The sequence below is a fragment of the Dreissena polymorpha genome, chromosome 1 (genome assembly GCF_020536995.1).
Source record: "Dreissena polymorpha isolate Duluth1 chromosome 1, UMN_Dpol_1.0, whole genome shotgun sequence".
Taxonomy (NCBI): domain Eukaryota; kingdom Metazoa; phylum Mollusca; class Bivalvia; order Myida; family Dreissenidae; genus Dreissena; species Dreissena polymorpha.
Genome location: NC_068355.1, coordinates 86,468,672 through 86,490,034, shown reverse-complemented (window position 1 = coordinate 86,490,034; position 21,363 = coordinate 86,468,672). Strand labels below are relative to the sequence as shown.

The following is a 21,363-nucleotide window of genomic DNA, read 5'->3' as shown; positions in this document are numbered from 1 at the left end:
GCACCCCGTTTTGGGGTGATTTTGAGTTGCATACCTTGTTATATATATATTTGATAGTGAAATATTTTTTTTTAGAAAAGTTAATTTTTCGTTATAATATGATTATTTATCATTCAAAATGATGTTTTCACTAATTAATATCATAGCCACACGCTACCCACCTGTGCCTCAGCCCGGCAAACTAATATAATATCATGCATGGGAATTGTTCATAAAATATTCCCCCCACCCACCCAGCACCACTGATGTAAGAAGGCAGCTTTTAGTAATGGGCAAAAGTATATGCATTTACAAGCAATAAACCAGACAACTGAAGAAAAATGAACCCACCGCCGTGATATGAAAATACTGTTGAAAACGGCGAAAATAAATCATACTAAACAAACAGATCATTACAACGGGTGATTTATTAACGCTTACGAAAGTAATTGAAGTTTTTGTTTCTCGGGAATATTCATCCTAAAAAAACTACATTATTAACGCTCGGAGAATCCGAAAATCTATGTGTGGCTTGAACGGGGAGCCGTATTCACAGTTGGCTAGGAAGTGGTTTTATTGGTCAATTCTTCAACATAAATTGTTTGGAGTTATCGAGTTTCAGTCAACCATTGTATGTACGCGACAATAGTTCTATTTAGTGTGCTTTTTGTTTTGTATTGTTCAAACCATAGAGATATAAAATGGTCTAGTTACTTGTACGAATATATCGAAAACGAAACTACTAAACAGTATTTCTATATAGTGAGTATATTGTTGTTGTTTTTAAAGCCGTAGATAACGTTTCTCGTAAAGTGACGCGTATACGGAAAACGAAACTACGTTACACAAAACAAAACTAATAAAAAATATTTAAGTGTTTGAATCAGATTCGCGTATTGTTTTGAAAGCTTCCATTAATTTTCTTAAGATGATTAATATTCAAAATGATCTCAAATTAGGTTGTAGCCATAATTTTGATATCGGCCATTCTATTAGTCAGCAGTAAAATTACTATTTTCACAGTGATACGTGTCATTTTCTTTGTTGTAAGGTTTTGAATGGATTCAATTTAATATAACTGGAATTTTTATATTGGGATTTTGAATTCTTTTGTATTAGTGTTATAGTCGGTCGTTAAATAAAGAATATGCTTAGACAAGAAATCGAAATCGAAAGTAGAACTACTGTTTACCATTAAAACTGTATTGGTAACGATTTACTATTTTTAAATGATGATGCATATGTGATTGAAGTGAATTTGTGAATTTTAAAATTGACGATACATGCTCATGAAAAGTTGCATGTATATGCTTTACGTGATAAAATGTTTACAGGATTGAACACGAGTCGTTATTTATGGAAGCGTGCTTTGCCAACTGTAAATTCAATAATTAACCAAAACGCTCTTAATAACGACACAGTATCTCGAAAACGACTTTTAAGCTCATAATAACGTGTGCTCTTTTTATATAGTATGTCGTTATTAGGACATAATATCTCGTAATTTCGACTTAGTATCATGCAATTACGACGTTTTCTTTCATAATAACGACGTAGTTGTTCTTATTTATGACTTTTTGTGTCGTAATTTTGAATTTGTATCTCGTTATAACAGTTTCTTTTTAAAATCTTGTTACGACTGACAGTTTTACAGCCAATATATGAGTGCCCTTAAAACCCTATAATTTAATCTTCTAAATTGTAACTTTCGTATTTACTTAGGTTATTTTTTTTATGAACGTTACAATATACAAGCTTAAATTTAAAGGGTTTATTTAATAAGTAATGTGTAATGACCGACAGGCTTACAGACAGACGGACGGACGAAAACTTATAGTTCCATATGATTACGTGAAACTTTTATCTCGTATCCACGACTATTAATCTCCTTTTTGCGACTTTTTATCTCGTATTCACGACGTGTACATAAGTACACAGCAGAGAAAAACAGTCGTGAATACGAGATCAAAGTTGTCACTTTCCTGTTGTTTTTTTAATCTCTGGAACTCTTTTCGCTGATTAAAGTTTTTACTTGCGATGAATAATTAAACTTTTAATAATGTCAAATGATATGCCAGCATTGCATACACGCCTTTTAAGTATCAAAATACGTGTGTATTGTCACGTTTCGACCACTCATATTGATGTTTGCAGCTAAAATGGACGCGGGGATACACTTAAGATACCGAGCGGAGTGTTATCCCAGATACGAGTACTTCAAACGTCGCTTGAAAGAATTTGTGCCAAGACTGGAACGGATTATCAGTAAGACATTACACTATGTTTCCATTGCTTTTTATCTTAAAAAAACGTTTTTATTTCCAAATTCCCAATTCAAAACAAATAAGATATGGACATATTGTTGTTACTTTACTTATTATATCTTTTTATCACGATCGGTTTTCTCTTTTTTGGAATGATCGATTTTTATATGGCAGCTTAGTTAAACGAAAACGAGAATTTACATGGACTGAACTTAAATGAACAATCCCCTAATCCCGCAATTTATTAAAGTTATCAATATGGCTCATGCGTAAAGCGGTACCTCATGTATATTTTATTTAACGGTTTTACTATTATAAGCACTCTAACTTTTTTCATGCGCGTGTTAAGCACCCGTTAACTCTAACGGTAAACAATAGTTATTGAAAGATAATTATAAAAAGCTGATATTATTTTTGAAAATATGATATCATATCGGCTATTGATATGCCCTTTAAAACACGTTAAAGATGCCCTTTTATTGGCATGAAGAATGACATCGTTCAAAATATAATGATTTTTTATTGTCCGTTAATATGCTTATCCAATTCCTTATTATGCATTTATCAATCTAGACAATTACTTATTTAATTAAAACTTTTTGACGATGCTGCGAAGCATCGTCTAAGTTATCATATCATGAAAAAAATTCTTCATAATGGCAACCTATGTAAAAGACCGAGCCAGTCCGATTGAGATAGCTCGATTTTTCTAATCGGCATACCTCGCTGATTATCATTGATAAAGGTATAGGAAGCTCAGCTATAAATAGGACAGAATATTCTGGGAAAAGATTTAATAACAGTTTGAAAACGTTAATTTTAAATCAGTTATATTCAATCCATTATATGTTTATAGATCAATGAAACAACTATGCATTTTCTGTATTGTATTCGGCATTTGTCGTGATTCAGTAAATAAATTGCGAATTAAAACGTGTATAATTAACTTTCAACGCGATCATGAGTGTAAAGAAAACGAATTATTTCGAACCTGACATTTGTAAACGTTATAGCGACTATGGTTTATAAACAGCTTAATAGCCGTATCATATCTGTGATACTCGCTCTTCTGTGTGCTTTTTCATTTTGCATATTTTATAAACCTTTCAAACATAAATTACAGAGCCACAGCAGTGCACATACTTTGTTTGACAATTCATGCGTTTGTTGGATATTGTTTGCTGTTGTAAACACATATTAGGTCATTATCGCGGAGATTTAGTTAACCTTACCATGTGTTCATGGGCGAACTCACGTATTCAAGTGCTCTTACGACTATGTGCTCATACCCACTTTCGATCGGGAATCATCATGAAATTATTGCCGTACTTAACAAACAAACATGCCTAAGCTTATTGAATTAGAGAAAAAGAACAATAATCAAAAGAGAAAAAGTATATGTTCATGCACATTGGATTGTGAAATCACGTCCGTACACATAGCATCATTAACTTAGGAAAGAAAACAACGAAATATAAAGTTTGGTATGATATACATGTGAAATTAAAGAGCATGGTGTAATTAAAGAGCATGTCAAGTTTTGAATTTATATGCTGAAACGTAATGTTATAACCCACAAACGTTTTACTGTAACAGACAGTTTTTTAAGATAAGTGGTACAGAAAATACACTTCGAATACCTTTTTAAAGATATTTCTTGTTATATTTGATCGAGAATGTAACCCGCCTCCCAGTTTCGCTGAAATGATCAAGTTCCCCACGGGTACTACTTCCCCGTACCCCCAATATTTTTTTCGTACCCTACATTTTTCGTACCCAATTTTTTTCGTACCCATTTTTTTTTTCGTACCCAAATTTTTGCTCGTAACAAAATTTTTTTTCGTACCCAATTTTTTCCTACCCAAATTTTTTTCGTAACCAAATCTTTTTACGTACTTAATTTTTTTTTTGGCATTATTGTTGTACCCAAAATTTTCGTACCTATTTTTTTCCTACCCAAAATTTTCGTATCCGCATACACAATTGTGGTGATGTAGATAAACTTAAATAGATGCTTTTATATCAATCCTGTTCAAAAGCATCGTCACACCAGTACTGTCAGTACTTTGATTTTATTTAAGCTTTATTGTGCCCTATCGTTTACGTATTGATACACATATTGATGTACGTATATTGACAAAAAGCATGCGCAAGTTCGATAACAAGCAAAATATCAATCTCCATGTCACCGTCGTTAAGCGCCGCTGTAAGACTGTGCAAAGTTCATAAGTGTATCTAAGGGACCGGTTCAAAGATTTTCGTATTTTTTAACAATTTTTCATTAAATGAATATACTCACACAAGTGTTATATTTTGAATAGTTTTCAATAATAATAATCACGAGAAAAAAAGATAAAATAAAAAAATGAGCCAGTCCTTGGGTTCGAAGCGAGGATTTATGGAAGCAAAAGCTTTTCAGTCGACCACGCTTTTACTTTTGGTTGGTAGTTTGAACACAACGTTTTGCTGAATTTTCGAGGGATAACGTTTCAAACGCGTTATGTTTTAGATTTCGTTTGATGATTAACAATAAGATAACGTATATATTTGTTTACGTTTTTATTTTGACAGTACCGTTAATTTACTTGTTTGAATATAATGCATACATTATTTTTCTAATCTATGGCTTTTTTGGGAAGATTGTCCTTTTGCCAAACTGTGGAAAGTCCGTTTTAGCTAACATTTAGGATGTGCGCGTACGCCAAGCAATGTTTTACAGCATACGGAAAAAGTAACATAGCAGCATATCCATTTTATCAAAGTGACTTATTTTTGTTAAGATTTTTTTTATAAAAATGGTATGCTACAAATTAATCAAAATTTTATTTTTCCGAAACTGTCTTCGCATTATTATGCCCCCTTTTGAAGAAGAGGGGGTATCTTGTTTTTCTGGATGTCGGTCGGTCTGGCGGTCCGTCGGTCTGTAGGTCTGTTTGTAGACCCGTTCGTTTCCAATCCATAACTCGTCAACAAATTGACCGGTTGGCTTGAGACTTCACATATGCTCTGGCCTTTGACAGTAGATGATCCCTATTGAAATTAGGGTTAATAGTTTTAAGGTCAATGTCACTGTCACAATAGGTGTAAAAATGGTTTTCGATCAATAGCTCTTCAATCAATTGACCGATTGGCTTGATACTTCTTATCAAGGGGTGAACGGAAACTGTCGTATCTATTTCTTTTTTTAAAATGAGTTACAACAGTCTTCCGTTCACCCCTCGTTATGTAAATTGACCTTGGACAGAAGATGACCCCTGTTGAAATATTGTCCATTAGGAAAAGGTCAAGGTTATTGTCACAATAAGTGTGAAAATCGTTTCTGATCAATAACTCGTCAACGAATTGACCGATTGGCTTGATACTTTCCATGTACATTGGCCTTGGACAGTAGATGACCCCTATATAAATTGGGGTCACTAGGTCATAGTTCAAGGTCACTGTCACAATAAGTGGGAAAATCGTTTCCGATGAATATCTCGTAAAGGAAAAGACCGATTGACTTGATACTTCCCATGCGCATTGGCATTGGACAGTAGACCCTATTGATATTGGGGTCACTAGGTCAAAGTTCAAGGTCATTGTCTCAATAACTAGTAAAGTCATTTTTGATCAACTCGTCAACGAAGTGACCGATTAGGCTTATACTTCACATGTGGATTGGCCTTGGACAGTAGATGACCCCTATTGAAATTGGGGTCACTAGTTCAAAGACCTTTATTTTGGGGGAGGGGTGGGTGGGGGGTATATGTCTCTGACCGCGGAACTCTTGTTCGTTTAATAATACGTGTACGTTATATAAACATTAATTAAAGAGTCGAAGTAAATTTCCTTTCACACTTTTTGGGGCAATTTTAAACGGAGAGTGTGTAACGTGAAGTAAAGTGAGCATTTTTCAAATATTATCGTTGATAAGTATATTCAAAATTGACTGATAAATACAGCATGCTATAACAAGGTCTCGATCCAGCTGGTCAAGCTGCAGTTTTACTGTGTTTATAGTTAGGAAATTGTCTTTGTATATACATTTTATATACAATACTCTGTAAATGTATACTTATTCTTGAAGATGCCAGCAAATGTGCGGATTATATACACGAGGCGTCATCCTTGCTCGAGATGATTTTGCAAGAAGCAAAAAACGTCCAAGACACAGTAGATATTTTTGTGTTCCGAGAAGACGTGAATGTATGCACACCAGAGATTGCAGTGAAGTTTGATGTGACCCATTCAACACAGAATCGAGACAGCCATCAGCAACACGAAGACACCAAGATTATTTTGTCAAAACCGGAATTCGTTGGGATTTTTCCGCCATCAGCAATGGTATTTTAAGCTTAATTTAATTGAATAAGAGTGTTCAAAAATATGATACTACTAAAATATTTTTTTATGTTTCATAGTCAGGCGCTAGTACAACATTTTTGGTAACGGGGGCGAAACCATTACTAACCCATCAAACAAATAAACAACTGCACAAAAAATTTAATAGTAACGTTTTATACGAACGAACTCAAATTTTGCAAAATTGTATTACTTTCTACGTCTTTAAGATATTACTTTTATTGTTTTTATGCGAATCACACAATAAATCTGCCAGTTGCCAGTTTTTATCAGCAACACGTTTATTTGCTTTGGCGCAGGTGGCATTTTGCAAGAACTTGTTATTGTAAGTTTATTTAAAAAATCGCTCAACGAAAAGGTGCAGTTTGGCGAATTTAACTTACTGCAAAACATGCTTACAAGTAAATAACTAACAATTACTGTAAATTGATAGCGTGATTGAAACGGGAGACGGAAAACTACAACGGGCGAGGCATGGTCAGGGGTGATAACCCCAAAAAAGGGTTAAGGTAAGGGTTAGGGTTAGGGGTCGGGTTAGGGTTAGGGTTGGTTTTAGGCTAACCCAAACCCTAACCCGACCCCAAACACTAACCCAAACCCTAACCCTAACCCTCAAACCCCCCCTTGCGCAATACCATCCATGCCTCGCCCGTTGTAGTTTTCCGTCTCCCAGATTGAAACATAGGCGAACATCGGCAATTTTGAGGAGGGGTCGAACGCTGCCTCATTAATCTGAATCCACCTATGACGGCAGTAAATAATCAATACAGCTTATTTATAAGTATAATTATGCCCCCCTTCAAAGAAGAGGGGGTATATTGCTTTGCTCATGTCGGTCGGTCTGTCGGTCCGTCCACCAGGTGGTTGTCAGATGATAACTCAAGAACGCTTGGGCCTAGGATCATGAAACTTCATAGGTACATTGATCATGACTCGCAGATGACCCCTATTGATTTTGAGGTCACTAGGTCAAAGGTCAAGGTCACGGTGACCCGAAATAGTAAAATGGTTTCCGGAGAATAACTCAAGAACGCATACGCCTAGGATCATGAAACTTCATGGGTAGATTGATCATGACTTGCAGATGACACCTATTGATTTTGAGGTCATTAGGTCAAAGGTCAAGGTCACGGTGACCCGGAACAGTAAAATGGTTTCCGGATGATAACTCAAGAACGCATACGCCTAGGATCATGAAACTTCATGTGTAGATTGATCATGACTCGCAGATGACCCCTATTGATTTTGAGGTCACTAGGTCAAAGGTCAAGGTCACGGTGACCCGAAATAGTAAAATGGTTTTCGGATGATAACTCAAGAACGCATACGCCTAGGATCATGAAACTTCATGTGTAGATTGATCATGACTCACAGATGACCCCTATTGATTTTGAGGTCACAAGGTCAAAGGTCAAGGTCACGGTGACCCGAAATAGTAAAATGATTTTCGGATGATAACTCAATAACGCTTTTGCCTAGGATCATGACACTTCATAGGTACATTGATCGTGACTCGCAGATGACCCCTATTAATTTTCAGGTCACTAGGTCAAAGGTCAAGGTCACAGTGACAAAAATCGTATTCACACAATGGCTGCCACTACAACGGACAGCCCATATGGGGGACATGCATGTTTTACAAACAGCCCTTGTTATCTATTCATTTTATGAATAAATCTGTTTAATATTAATATTGACTTAATTTTACACATAGGACGACAGCCGTGTGGAAACAAAAGAAATCTCTTGGAGAAAGGATCAGTCTATGATGAAGGGATTTCCATGCGCTGTAGTTGTCTTCGTTTTCTCCACGGATAAGGTTTTGATAATTTTTTAGCTTCCTTGATTGGTTGACATTTGTTTTTGTAAAGTATCGCCATATGTTTCCTTTTTTCTTGAAAATTAAATGTATATTTTCAGTGTTTGCAAGATCTTAGCAATAACACACATTTTGCACAACATGACACGAATATCCTCGGGTATAATACTACAATGGAAACTTGTTATAGAACTACGGAAGGCATCTTACAAAGAATGACACATGAAGATACAAAGTCATTCGCTGAAAATATTCAGAGAGTTTTTGAGGTAACTCATCGATTTTTAGATCTAAAGGAGAATAATGTGTCTTGAAATTATATACAAATGCATAAAAATGCACGATAAGAAATATTAACCTTTCATACCGTTAAATAACAAGTAACTTGTTTGTGCCTTTGAAGGAAATAATCATTGACATCTTTCTGAAAATTGAGATATTGATCGACAAGTTTTCCCTTCGAGATGGCAAAACGTTGCCGTCCTCAATAGACGAACTTCTTGAGGAACGAATCCGTCGGATTCTCAGTAATCGTTTGATGATGCAGGAAATAGAAGGTAGCGATAAAGAACATGGTAAGTTCGTTTGTTAAGAGTATCCATCGTATATATGTTTAAATGTTGATGAGAAATTGTATCACAAATGAAAGATGTTCGCACTATCATGACACTGAAAATACAAGTACTGTATTTAAACTTATTTTACACTGGTTGAACCTAGCAAACTCATTCTATATGCATTTTGAAACATTTCAACAGAGCAGCTGCTAAGTCTATATGCCGTATAGCACAATAGGCTACAAGCTTTTTTCCAAAGATATCCAAAAATAGATGGGCGAGACGTTTAAAACCTAAAAATGTCAAACATGTTTACTTTAAATAAATCGCTGTACGTAACTACTTTTATTTAAACGATAGAAAAATGCGGAAAGCAGCCTATGAGAGTAAATGTCCAGGTTGGAGAAAACTATAAAGTTTGATATTTAATTTGTAAAACTAACTATTGAATAAAATTTTGACAGACAATTACAAATTTGTTCGGAAAATAGTGAACTAGAGAGGAAACGTAAAATAAATGACATAATGTGTCGCATCTGCTTTTGATACAATGTCACGCATTTGCACTCTGGAAATTGTGCGTCAAATGAACTTCCCTCCACTTGACATGTAATCATGCAACAAGTGCAACATTGATCACAAATTCAGTAATGTTCTTTGAATAGTCAATCAATGGTAAATGGACATTTTTGTATTTAAGAGCTCTGTGCAGGTATATATAAGTGTATACACGAAGTGTGTGAAAATATAGGTATATTGTAGGTGTTTTTAGGTTATTCTTATTTAAGGTAAGAGAAGTATTTGCAGACATATGTGGTTCATATTGGGTTGTTTATTCGCATAATCGTCAATAAATGCTTTTTGCAAAACACAATCATTATAAAAACAAATACGCAGTGAGATGAAGTTAGCTTATACGAAGATAAGGTGTATGCGATTCTGATGATTGATTATATTAGAAGTAATGTCTGGTGATTGACACGAATATAACAAAAAAGTGTAGTTAGCAACAGGAGTCAATGACATTAGAACAAACAGGAGAAAACAGGTTTTACCTCAATAGTTAATCTTATTCAGAAGAGCCACTCTAAAATGTTTGGCAGATGTTTTTTTAATGTGACACACATTCGGTTAAAGCTTAAGCTGGTAGTTTGGGAAATGGTGTGGAATAATGTTGGAGACAACCAAATGAAAACTAGTGTTTAATTGTTTGATTAAAAAACATTACTGTAATTTGTATATGTAACATTCTGTGGCCATCCGATGCAGCGAATCGGAACCATGTGTACATGTTTGGTAGAGGACCATCCACGGTAGCTCTGGATTCTATTGAATTAAGATTTGCCACCAACATAAGTCAAATAAACCCATCTTAAACGCGACTTCTATTATAAGCAGAGGCGACCATGTGCGCGGAACATTTCAAATAAGTTTAGGAAAGGACCAAAAAATTCATATTTGTGGTACAAGTATTTACAATCGTTATCATTGGCTTAGAAAACCAATAGTGTTCAGACATGTTTTGTATGTGATTAATGTTGACAGTGGTCGACAAATATAACCATAGTCTAGGCATGTTGATATATTTAGCTATGTCGACAATATTGTATGATTGTTCCTATTATATTTTATTCTCTAAACATGTATTAGCAGTATTTTAGCCCGATTTGTTAATGAAGAAATTCAGCTAATAGTTTAACAAAAACCAGGCGGGCGGGAAGCCGTAACGATGTAGTTTACTCTTTGTGATATGTTGCGCATACATTTATTATTCGATGTGTTCATTAAGATTGGCTACTTTCAGAGAGTTCCGTCTTTCCTGAAACAATTGATCAGAGTGAACCTCCAAAACGAACATTGATTGCAGTTGTGAAAATACAAACACGATGCACTCTTGTAGAAACCTTATCAATAAAGAATGGTTTATCACAAGCGGTGATCTTATCTTCGCTCGCAGAATTAAGATTTGACGATCAACTGGTCGTCATTTGTCGCAAAGTCTTCGTGCAAAAAGAAACAGAAGATTTTCTTAAAGACATTATATGCAAAACCGACAGATATCTTAAATGGAAAAGCAACAAGTTTGCTCAAACTTTCAAAACAAAATCCTCGAAATTGTTTGAAACTGCGGATAATTATATACAAGTAAGGTTATTACAATTCTCGTTTCCGTTGATTTTTATTAGTATTTATTGTTAATATTATATTGCATTTTACGTAGATCTATTAATGATGATACTACATAAGTGTGTGTTTAGAAACTTCGCTAATTAACAATTTTCTTTTTAGTCAAAGGTCGAGTTTATTCAGAAGTTGAACAGACTGAAATTTGAACTTCACGGGATCTTGCAAATGACTCCTGTTCATACAGGAACAGTTATACCAAAAATACCTAGCATGGATGTTCGTTTACAAAAAGAGATAATGCGGTAAATATTCTAAAGTAATTAGATTAAATTGTTGAACGAAACCTCTATTCATTATTTACACACGCGCATAAGTAGTAATCGGAAAGTGTATGTGTTCAGTGTTTGAAACCTTTTATATAAAAATAAAACCAAATGAAATATGCGTTCTTTTGTGTTTTTTACAGTGTCCCTAACGTGCAGTTTTGTGGTCATGTTTATGGCAAGCTCACGATTTACGTAACCGATCGCAAACGCGTCAATGAGAAAGACATATGGAATTTGTTACGAAAACACAATTACTTACACGGATACAAAATACAAGAAGTAGTATCAACGGTTCAAGCTGGATCAGATATAAGATGTGGGCATCACCTTCGAGTACGAGGTTTTGGAAACTGTACAGACTTTAGTTTAGGTTGTTTTGTCCATCTCGATTTTGGTGCCGGTGGGTCATTAGATGACGTTTATGCTATATCGTGTGGTCATTGTATTTGCAATGGTTGTTACACGGTTTTAGCGAGCTATCGCGGACACATGCATGAATTTGGAAAAGTAGATTGTTTGCTCGATAAAAGTCGTTATCTGGACATCGTTGCTATTAAAGTATCTACATCATTTACTAAAATATGTAACTTTAATTTTAAACAACCTCAACACGTTGAGACAGACGCACGATTAACATATTATCAAGGGACTAACTATGACAGGTTGGAGGTGTACAAATATGGTCATGGAAGTGGTTTAACTACAGGTATTGTTGTCAGTTCTGATACTGTTATAAAGACCGTGGATGATCAAGAAAATTATCATACCGATGACTTTATGTACCAGATTCTCGTGGAACCTATGACTGACGTAACGCAAGGTTAGGCAGAACGTCGCGTTCTCATCAATATAAACAACATATAAATTGTAGTATCTCAATTGCAAATACATGTATAGTTTGAGAATTTCCGTTGAATGATATGTCTTGCAATGATTTCCGTAATTTTCGAAGAGAAACATATTAATAGATATGCTTTAACATCAATATATGTTACATGTGTGTTTTATATCAAAACTCAGGTACGCCGTTCTCAAAGAAGGGTGACAGCGGTTCCATTATTTGTGTGTACGGGCCAGCGAATGACTGTGTGGAAGCACTAGCGCTACTTTGTGGATCTTTTGAAGATCGTGAAACGAAAGCGTATATCTGCACATATGGAAGTCACTTTGAGAGGCTTATAACCGAGTTTGGAAGGCAATGCCATATGAAAGTCACATTAGGTAAAATATTTTTTCTGTACAACCACATTGAAAAAACCCTTAAAAATTCGACATCTCGATTTTCGCTGGAGGATTAGTTCTGCCATTTTGTCGACTCCAACATAGGGGCACTTTAGAGACGACACGAGGTGGGCTGTCCAATGCATGTGGTGGTTACGTCTTTTATGGCATGTAAGCAGTCGGAAGCCGAAACACCTGTTCTAGTCTGGACAGAGAGATACGGTTTTTCTTTACATTTTTTGTTCCGAAAAGGCTTTTGATTACAAATGTTATTTCTTCTAGACTGGCTATGTTCACGTTTTGTTCTTTTTCGGCTCCCAGCTTTGCCATTCTGTCTGCCATATCATTCCCATGCATTCTTTGCACAGCGAGAGGGGATCCGCTTGAGTACAATTCTGAAGCATTTAAAGCGGGTATTTACGATCTTGTCAAATATTTATTAATTAATATAAAATGTGTAAAAACTTATTATACATATATTTCAATATAAACAAAAATTAAAGTAAAGAAGAACATATGTCGAAAAATGCGAAATAAGCCAGATATTTTATTCTGAAATCGAAAAAGGCTGTACAGTCGAATTCGCCAGCATGTATATCATGCATGTACGATGTGAATCTAAATTTAGTTTAACGGTTCTTTTTAATTTCCTGCAGCGATATCGATTCATACGACACACAAACACTCACTAAAAAGACGAATGCATCGGTTATTGTAGGAAAATATGTACGAATTATCTTCGTCACAATCGGCTCGGGTCGCTAATTTGTATTTGCTGCATTTTATGAAATTCGTCTTAAATGTATCACTTTTTCTTGCATAGTGTGTGTTATAATAACATATTTGTATCAATATATACAATTTAACACATATAAAAATCGTATATACCCGCTTTAATGTTTGGTGGTGTTGCTTCTGTTATGCGAAGCAGTTAATTTTGTTTTGAAAGTTTGAGGACTAACGAAGCATCTGTTAGGAAGACAACCTACTAACAACTATCTTGTATCTGCTAATAATGTTTGCAGCATGGAATTGTGCTTCCGCCTAAAGTCTGTACTTTATGTAGTGGATGCCTGTTGGTATTTCCTCTGTCTCAACTTTCCGCGTGGGTACTGCACGAATGCTCCGGCTTTACTAGTCTTGACTACATTTATTGTTGACCCATCTGTGTAGGCCCATGCTTTTTGTTGGAACCTTTATTCGAGCATATCCAGTGTAATAACTTTCTTGCTTGCGTTTATGTGTCAGTCTCTTTTGCAAATATGAGTACTATTGTACAGTTTACTTTGTGTTTTTTTTTAAGTTGTGCGGGTCTTTAGTACGGTTAAGATCTTTTCTAAGAATTGCTTTACTTTTTCGAAAAAAAAAACACGACCGTTTCCTTCTTTTTACTCCGAGGCTGTTCACTCTACATGTCCCGGCTTCATGATCTGCTTCATGTCTTTACATTATCTTCTTTTCTTTAGTCGAGAAATACCGTTTGTTCCCTTATTTGCACCTCACAACAAGAGCGATGATGCGAAAAGCCTGCTTCTGGATTCGTCTTGAGTATGCTGGTTAGACTGGGCAGCCCCATCTAGAGTAAGTTTCTCTCTGGATTTTTCCCCTGCCATCTATTCTGGGTTTTTAAAAATCTCATTCTCGTTTGACGGTAACCGCCAAGTCTATCTGCTAGAAGAGTATTGTTGTCATATGTCGACTTTGCAGACTGAAATGTGGGGGGAAGAGTGTAAAAAATGGTTGAGGATTTCTCCTGTACGTATTACGCATCTTTTTCTCAGCATTATAGATAGATAGATAGATAGATAGATAGATAGATAGATAGATAGATAGATAGATAGATAGATAGATATAGATAGATAGATAGATAGATAGATAGATAGATAGATAGATAGATAGATAGATAGATAGATAGATAGATAGATAGATAGATCGATAGATCGATAGATCGATAGATCGATAGATCGATAGAGATAGATAGATAGATAGATAGATAGATAGATAGATAGATAGATAGATAGATAGATAGATAGATAGATAGATAGATAGATAGATAGATAGATAGATAGATAGATAGATAGATAGATAGATAGATAGATAGATAGATTGAGCACTAAAATATCACAGATTTAATTGATATCATGAGGTATACATTTACATACCTTAATTACTTTTTACAATTTCACAGAAGCTTAAAACAAATTAGCTTAGAACAAACACATACATTGAGCACAACAATATCACAGCTTAAATTGACTTTATGAGGTTAAAATTTGAGATACATGTACACACTTTAATAAAATGTACATTTTTTACACAGTGGCTTAAAACAATTCAGCTTAAAGCAAACAACACATAAATTGAGCACAAAAATATCACAGAATAAAGTGACTAAATGAGATATAAATTTTAGGTACATTGACATAAGACTGATAACTTTTAGTTTATTTTAGTCTGATATAAAGACATGCACTGCCAGGAAAGCCCTTGAAAGTCTTGCGACTTATTTCCAAAGGGGTCCTTTACATTACTGCTTCTTATAGCACATAGACTAAAATTGCAGCCAGCTATAAACATATTAATTTTAAAGGGTTATAAAACTATTTTATAATGGTGTTAGCATATCTAAAGTTTGTGAAATGTATGTGCTTTCAACAATTTGAGCGAGCATTTCATTTCATAACCTCGTTAAAAAACAAAGACAGTGGATATCTAAGTACTTCAAAAAACAACAAACAACAAATAAAGACAGGGGATATTTTCTAAATACTTAAAAAAAACCAGTCGGCCATGCTCAACCCTAAAGGTACTTGTTAAGAAAATGTTTTTTGACTTCTTTTTTTAATTTGAAGTGACTATTTATACTTTAAATAGATTCTGGAAGAGCATTCCAGGTTAAAACACCATTATAATAAAAAGTTGAAGCTGTCGCTGAATTATGACAGGAACACAGAAATTACACTTGCTCTTTCTTGTGAAGTAGCTATGAGCATCTGATTTCTTAATAAAGTTATTTTTCATGTACCCAGGACATTTGTCATAATTTTGTTATGTACATGATTTAAACTCAGTTGTTTGACTCTATCATTAAGTTTTAACATTCTTAGTTTGTGAAAATCTGAGCAGGTAAGTGTGGTTCTTGGTAGAACATTTAAAATGAATCGCACAACCTTGTTTTGTGTAATTTGTAATTTAGACTTGAGTTTTCCCCCAAGTTATTATACCAGGCCGAACATGCATAATCAAATAAGCACTGAATTAATGATTAACATAGGGTTTTCCTGGTGTTAAAATCGAGTACACTGTTGTGTCTATACATGAACTTAAGTCTCGAATTGACCTTACTGCTGATGTCGTTTGCACATTTATTTCCTGACAGGGTGTTAACTAGAACATGACCCAAATATATCACCGATTGTTGAGACTTTATAGTTTGATTATTACATATGACTGAGAAATTTTCAACCTTTTTAATTTTCCGCTTACTTCCAAAAAGTATACATTCTGTTTAACCTATATGAAGAGACAACTTGTTGTCAACTAGCCAGTTATTGCAGTTTGCTAATTCACATCCTATTTTTTTTTACTTATGACTTTACATGCATTGTTTGCTTTCTCCCTGTTAAGTATAAGTGAAACCATTCTACAGATTAAACCCCCATGGTCATAAGTTTTTCACACAGTATAGTGTGATCTACTATGTCGAATGCTTTTTGTAAATCAATATAAAGAAGTGAAAGTCCAGCTGCTGGAGCAGTATTGAATTTTCATTAAAAACAATTAGTTGGTCCTTTATTTAAGGCAAGTGACCGATTGCCCAAACAGTACAAAACAGCACAATAAGCATGATAATGTCTGTGTATAACCCTTTAGCCGTTTGTGATTTGACGAAATCTGTTAAATCTGTGCATTAAATAATTTGCGGTTCTTGCATACTCTCCTTTAAGGCACCAGACCATTAAGGCTTCTTGTATTATTTATGCAGTTATGTTATGATGTCGTTGATGAACAGTAGGAATAGAGTGATCCAAAAATGTCCACCATGTGCAAACCCTTGTCGAAGCCCATACGTTTTGCTGATGAAGACCACCTACCGAAACACGGGCTCTCCTGTTGTGCATGTATTACTTGAACCACCGGTTTATGTTGCCTGGGATACCACTGCTGAAAAGCTCCGCCAATAGCCCGTCCTTCTACACTAGCAATGGTCGTCTGTATGATGAAGACAACAGCGGGCACTTTCTGGTCGTCTTCTGGTCTTCCATGATCATGAATCTTCATAAATCAGCTCGTTTTAGCGCCATCGTGCTCGTTGTCTTCAGGTACCACTGCATACGCCCTTTGAAAATTCGTTTTATGGTATTGCAGATGCTGCTTGTAAGCCTCATGGTTAGGTTGCTCAGCAATGTCTCCTTGTTCTCCCCTTTGTTAAGGGCAGGAATCATCCTGACTACGTATCATGATTGAGTTATCTGACCTTGCAAGCAACTAACATTCCAGGTTTCCAATAGATTCTGGAGAACTGTTGTACCGGGATGTTAGATAATTCAGTTCTTGATGTTGTCATGTATTTAATATTTCTTTTTCTTCAGTTGCTTGATATCTTTCTTCGTTTCTTCAAGTGGGATCTCTTGCGCCATTGCTTCATATGCGTTGTTTCTTTGATTATCTTTTTTATTTCTTCCCGTCGGTCTTGGTACTCAGGTGGTGCTCTCCTTTGCGGATACTTGAGCATGAGCATTTGCGGCTGCTCTGTATGTAAAGGCCCTTCCATCTGTATTCCAGAATGATCTTCTGAATCTTCAAAGCTTTGTTAAGTCTCTCTCAATGTCCAGTTTTGATATTTTTTCTCTCAGCTGTTTATTTACGCTCCAGCTTTATCTTTGCGTATTGTGCACTGCTTTCTTGTTGTTGTTTTTAGTCATTCTTTTCGCTGGAATGGCAGCCTGATGATGCCTTTGTTTAAGCTTTGCGTTATTAGGCCTTGCGTACGTTCGTTGTTCCGGATGGTAAAGGCTTCCCTTTTGGCTTCATTGTAATTCAATTTGTGTGTGGGAGGAGGAGAACAATTTGGGATGTTGCTGCAACTGAGATTAAGAACTAGTCAATTGTGACATCCTTCTAACTGCCGAAGCCCAACAGTTTAAGTGATATTTCTATGCACATACTCTGAACTCAGAGCCGAGTCAAAGTGGAAAAATGCTTGCCGCGGGAGGAGAATGCAGGATCAGTTGGGGCAGTTGACAAGTATTATGTAATGTTGATTGTAAATGGTGTCATATCCCAAACTCTGAGATTTGCTGTTGAAGTCGGCATCGATGACGAAGCCACTGTCATGAGTGTTGTCTAGTGATATCATATTCTCGTTGGTACCTGACCAGTTAAGTGAACAATTTTTGGCGGTGAACTGCGTGCGCATGTCATGGCATGTAGTTCTTCTGTTTGCTGGTGTTCATGTTTTCACTGAACAGGGTCGTTTCTCATCCCATCTTCTTTCCTTGGCGATCACTCCAAACACTTTGTACCCTAGTATATTGAAAGGCTTCTTCTCTTGCATGTGAGTTTCCTGTATGCAGCAGATGTTGATGATGAAGCAGAAAATTATCTGACTGTGTCCTTTATTTTTCCACTTCTTTTGCATGGCAGTACATGAATTTTATACTTGGTGTTCCTCTTCCTTTTTTTGTGTTACCCATCCCCTGGTTCTTCAAAACAACTGAAAGGCTCACCAGAAGCTGAATGTGGACTCTACATGCACCTGGGTTGTGGGATTTCACGGGGCTATCATCTTTTTAATTGTCTTCAACTTCAAATGTCATGTTTTGCCTGTTGTGTGGTACAATTGTATTTTTTTCGAGTCCGCTGTGCAGCCTGCTACCTCGTCTTTACGACTCGGTGTTTCTGTCAGGGTAACCTTACCATTAACTCATGGCCAAATAACCTCCCCTGTGAAAACATGGACCATGTGCTTTCAGAGATCCGTACCTAGAGGGAATAGCGCAACTCGCAGGCTGTTTTTGTGGTGGTATTTCCATTTTGCTTGATATTGCCAAGTTGTCATCCACCCCCTCCCCACACATAATTGTAGGAGCACCGCCAGTTGGTCGGGAGCTGTTTATGTTTCCGATAAGTCCTGTGTTATCTCACAGATAAGTCTATATCTAGAGGCTGCCCTCCTATCCGCCACATGGGGGTCCAAAGGATTGAGGATGGAGTCCCCACTACCTAATTTGGGGAAGCTTAGCCCAGCGAATTTTGATATTGATTATAGCCCCTTTAAATGGCAAAATAATGAAGAGGTGATCTACATAGATGCATGTTTATTTAACGTACATCAGAGTATTTCCTTTTAACATCATCCTCTGTGTTGTCCCAATATTTAACAGCAGCAAGAATTCTTATACTGATGAAACTGTACTTTCTACTTTAAAGTGCATTGCCCCTGCTATTATTTCGTGTTTTTTTCTCTGGTCTATACAACTTATAATATTTGGTGTAATTCAATGAAAAATTACACGTTTGAGAAACATTCGCAATAATTATTTATAATTGTTTAACTGTCAAATTAAATATGTATCTTTCTATTTCGTATAATATTACAACAGGGTATTTTTGTCGTAATATCAGAATTGCTAACGCCCTGTTATGCAATATTTTTTATATTTCAGCGCATGGAAGGGAATCAACAGAAGAACATACTGTTGACGAGGTGATCTAATCAGATTTACCTCGAAGAAATGAACATGCTGAGTATACAAAAATAATGTGCATTCTTCATTCCACCTCATACACGTCTCTGGTGGCCCACAACGTGTACATGCATTCGAGTGTGTTGCATTTTAGTGAATTTTCATACGAAAGCTATTAAGGATAAAACGGTGAAAACATGATAACATGTTTGATTTGTACTCTAGTTATGCTTATGTCGATGGCGTTACAATTTCGGTTTGATATAATTATATATTAAAAAAATAAGTTCTTCAAAAGCATAACGCTTTAAAATTAAAAATTGTGTTACTTTCAGTGTTCAAATCGTAATATACCCCTTCGTTATGACATAAAAGGGTATACTTAAATCACCATGTATCTGTCTGTCTGTAGAAACATTTTTTCTGCGGACGTTCCCCTTTACTGTTAAGCGTAAGTCATTTATTTACTGAGGTCATCTTGACTATTTGTTTAAAATATGCCCCTTGCTTACAAACTAGCCACACCCTCGGGTCACGTCGTATAGACTTGTTATAACTAGTCCAATATTGTTGAATCAGGCCTGGCCCAAAGAATCCTTTTGTATCAAATATTGGGAATGTTTCGTCGCTGTTGTGACAAGCTATTGTTTTGAACAGTAATTTTTACATTTTTTCCAGTATCCATTACTTTTAACTCTTAAACTGATTGAATAGAAACATGAATTGGCCTCGGAGATGACGAAGTGATCATTAACCAAAGTGACTAGAAGAACATGAAAGGCATTCAAACACAGTAATAGGCATTAATTGCATTATAATAAAATGAAAAAAAAAGATAAAAGATCTTAATTTGTTGAAATAATTGTTTAGAGTAATAAACCTTGATAATAACTTTGAACATTGTATTATAGAGTAACGTTTTTTTAAGACGAGAAACGACGATGAATCTAAATTCGTCAAATTCGAAATAACAAAAAACAGAAAAATTTGTATTGGATTAAAAGAAAATCTTGATCATTTTCTGTGATCGGGCGATACGTATATCTTATAAATATTTAGAGTTAACCGACAAGAATAAATTAACACTAATTCTAATTTCACATTAGAAAGCTCCACTGTTTGCATTTCAAAGCCATAAAGGTCAACAAGCGCTGGACTTCAGTGAGACTCTGTGTACATGTATTTGCTTTTTCTGCTAGGCATGAAAATAATTGATCCGAAAACTACTACAAAACTTGCTGATAATTATGCATTAAAAAATGTTTGTAAATATACCAGATGAAATATGTATAAAATCATACCTAATCAATGTAAACAAAGTATTCTCTGCGAAATGTTATACATCGAATGTGTTTTGGAATGTATACCTGTGTAATGGGTTAATTTCAAAACAAATATATGAGACGCTAACATACATGTTTTGTTTTTTATGAAGCAATGTTAACAATATGAGGGCTAAGATTGCCCTTATCCCTCTGGAAACAACTAATAAATTGGTTCTCCATTAGTCAGATAACCAACTTTATTTCTTAAGATTATTGACTGTGTTATAAAGTAAGTCATATATTAAATTCGTTCGTGATACACTCTGCTTTAGAACAAGTCAATTACTGTTAAATATTCAATTTTAAAATCGAAAGGTCAGGTAAGAAAAAAATCTTTTGAATTTATCACAAATACGCGAGTTAGATATATATGTCTTGTATGCATAGAAACAGACACAGCTTCTGTAATTCTGTTCTGATTTGGTATTACTTTGATATAATAGTAGTTTGAAAAAGTACTTTAAAGGAACTCTTTCCTTATGAATATAAATCTAGTTTACTGCCCATTTACCAAAAAATAACTGGAAATTAATGAAAATGGATGAATATAACGAGTTTCGTGTGGATAAGGCCTTATTTTTAAGCTTAATCAAAAATTACTTTTGCCGATTTATCTCTGATCTAGTCAAGATTTACATTCAAGTAAAACGGCTCTCTTAAAGTTTTCGAAGAAAAAGGGGCTATAACTCAAGTGTACGTGAATCAATATAGCTTA

The 21,363-nt window shown here is 35.3% G+C and overlaps 1 protein-coding gene across 10 annotated transcripts; it reads left to right on the top strand.

The window, feature by feature from the left end:
• Positions 1–516: 516 nt before the first annotated feature.
• Positions 517–20,737, top strand: LOC127838879 (uncharacterized). 10 transcript variants are annotated; one of them, XM_052366952.1, is made up of 13 exons: positions 780–938; positions 1,099–1,187; positions 2,134–2,244; positions 6,310–6,566; positions 8,299–8,403; positions 8,505–8,672; positions 8,807–8,978; positions 10,765–11,105; positions 11,250–11,389; positions 11,554–12,233; positions 12,434–12,634; positions 14,101–14,215; positions 19,303–20,737. In XM_052366952.1, exons 3-12 carry the CDS (start codon positions 2,139–2,141, stop codon positions 14,193–14,195), a joined length of 2,265 nt encoding a protein of 754 aa, XP_052222912.1. In that variant the 5' UTR covers positions 780–938; positions 1,099–1,187; positions 2,134–2,138; the 3' UTR covers positions 14,196–14,215; positions 19,303–20,737. The 10 variants fall into 10 exon arrangements, with proteins under 10 accessions (XP_052222905.1, XP_052222885.1, XP_052222920.1 ...); XM_052366945.1 differs by lacking the exons at positions 780–938; positions 1,099–1,187 and adding an exon at positions 517–610; XM_052366925.1 differs by lacking the exons at positions 780–938; positions 1,099–1,187 and adding an exon at positions 555–741.
• Positions 20,738–21,363: the final 626 nt, after the last annotated feature.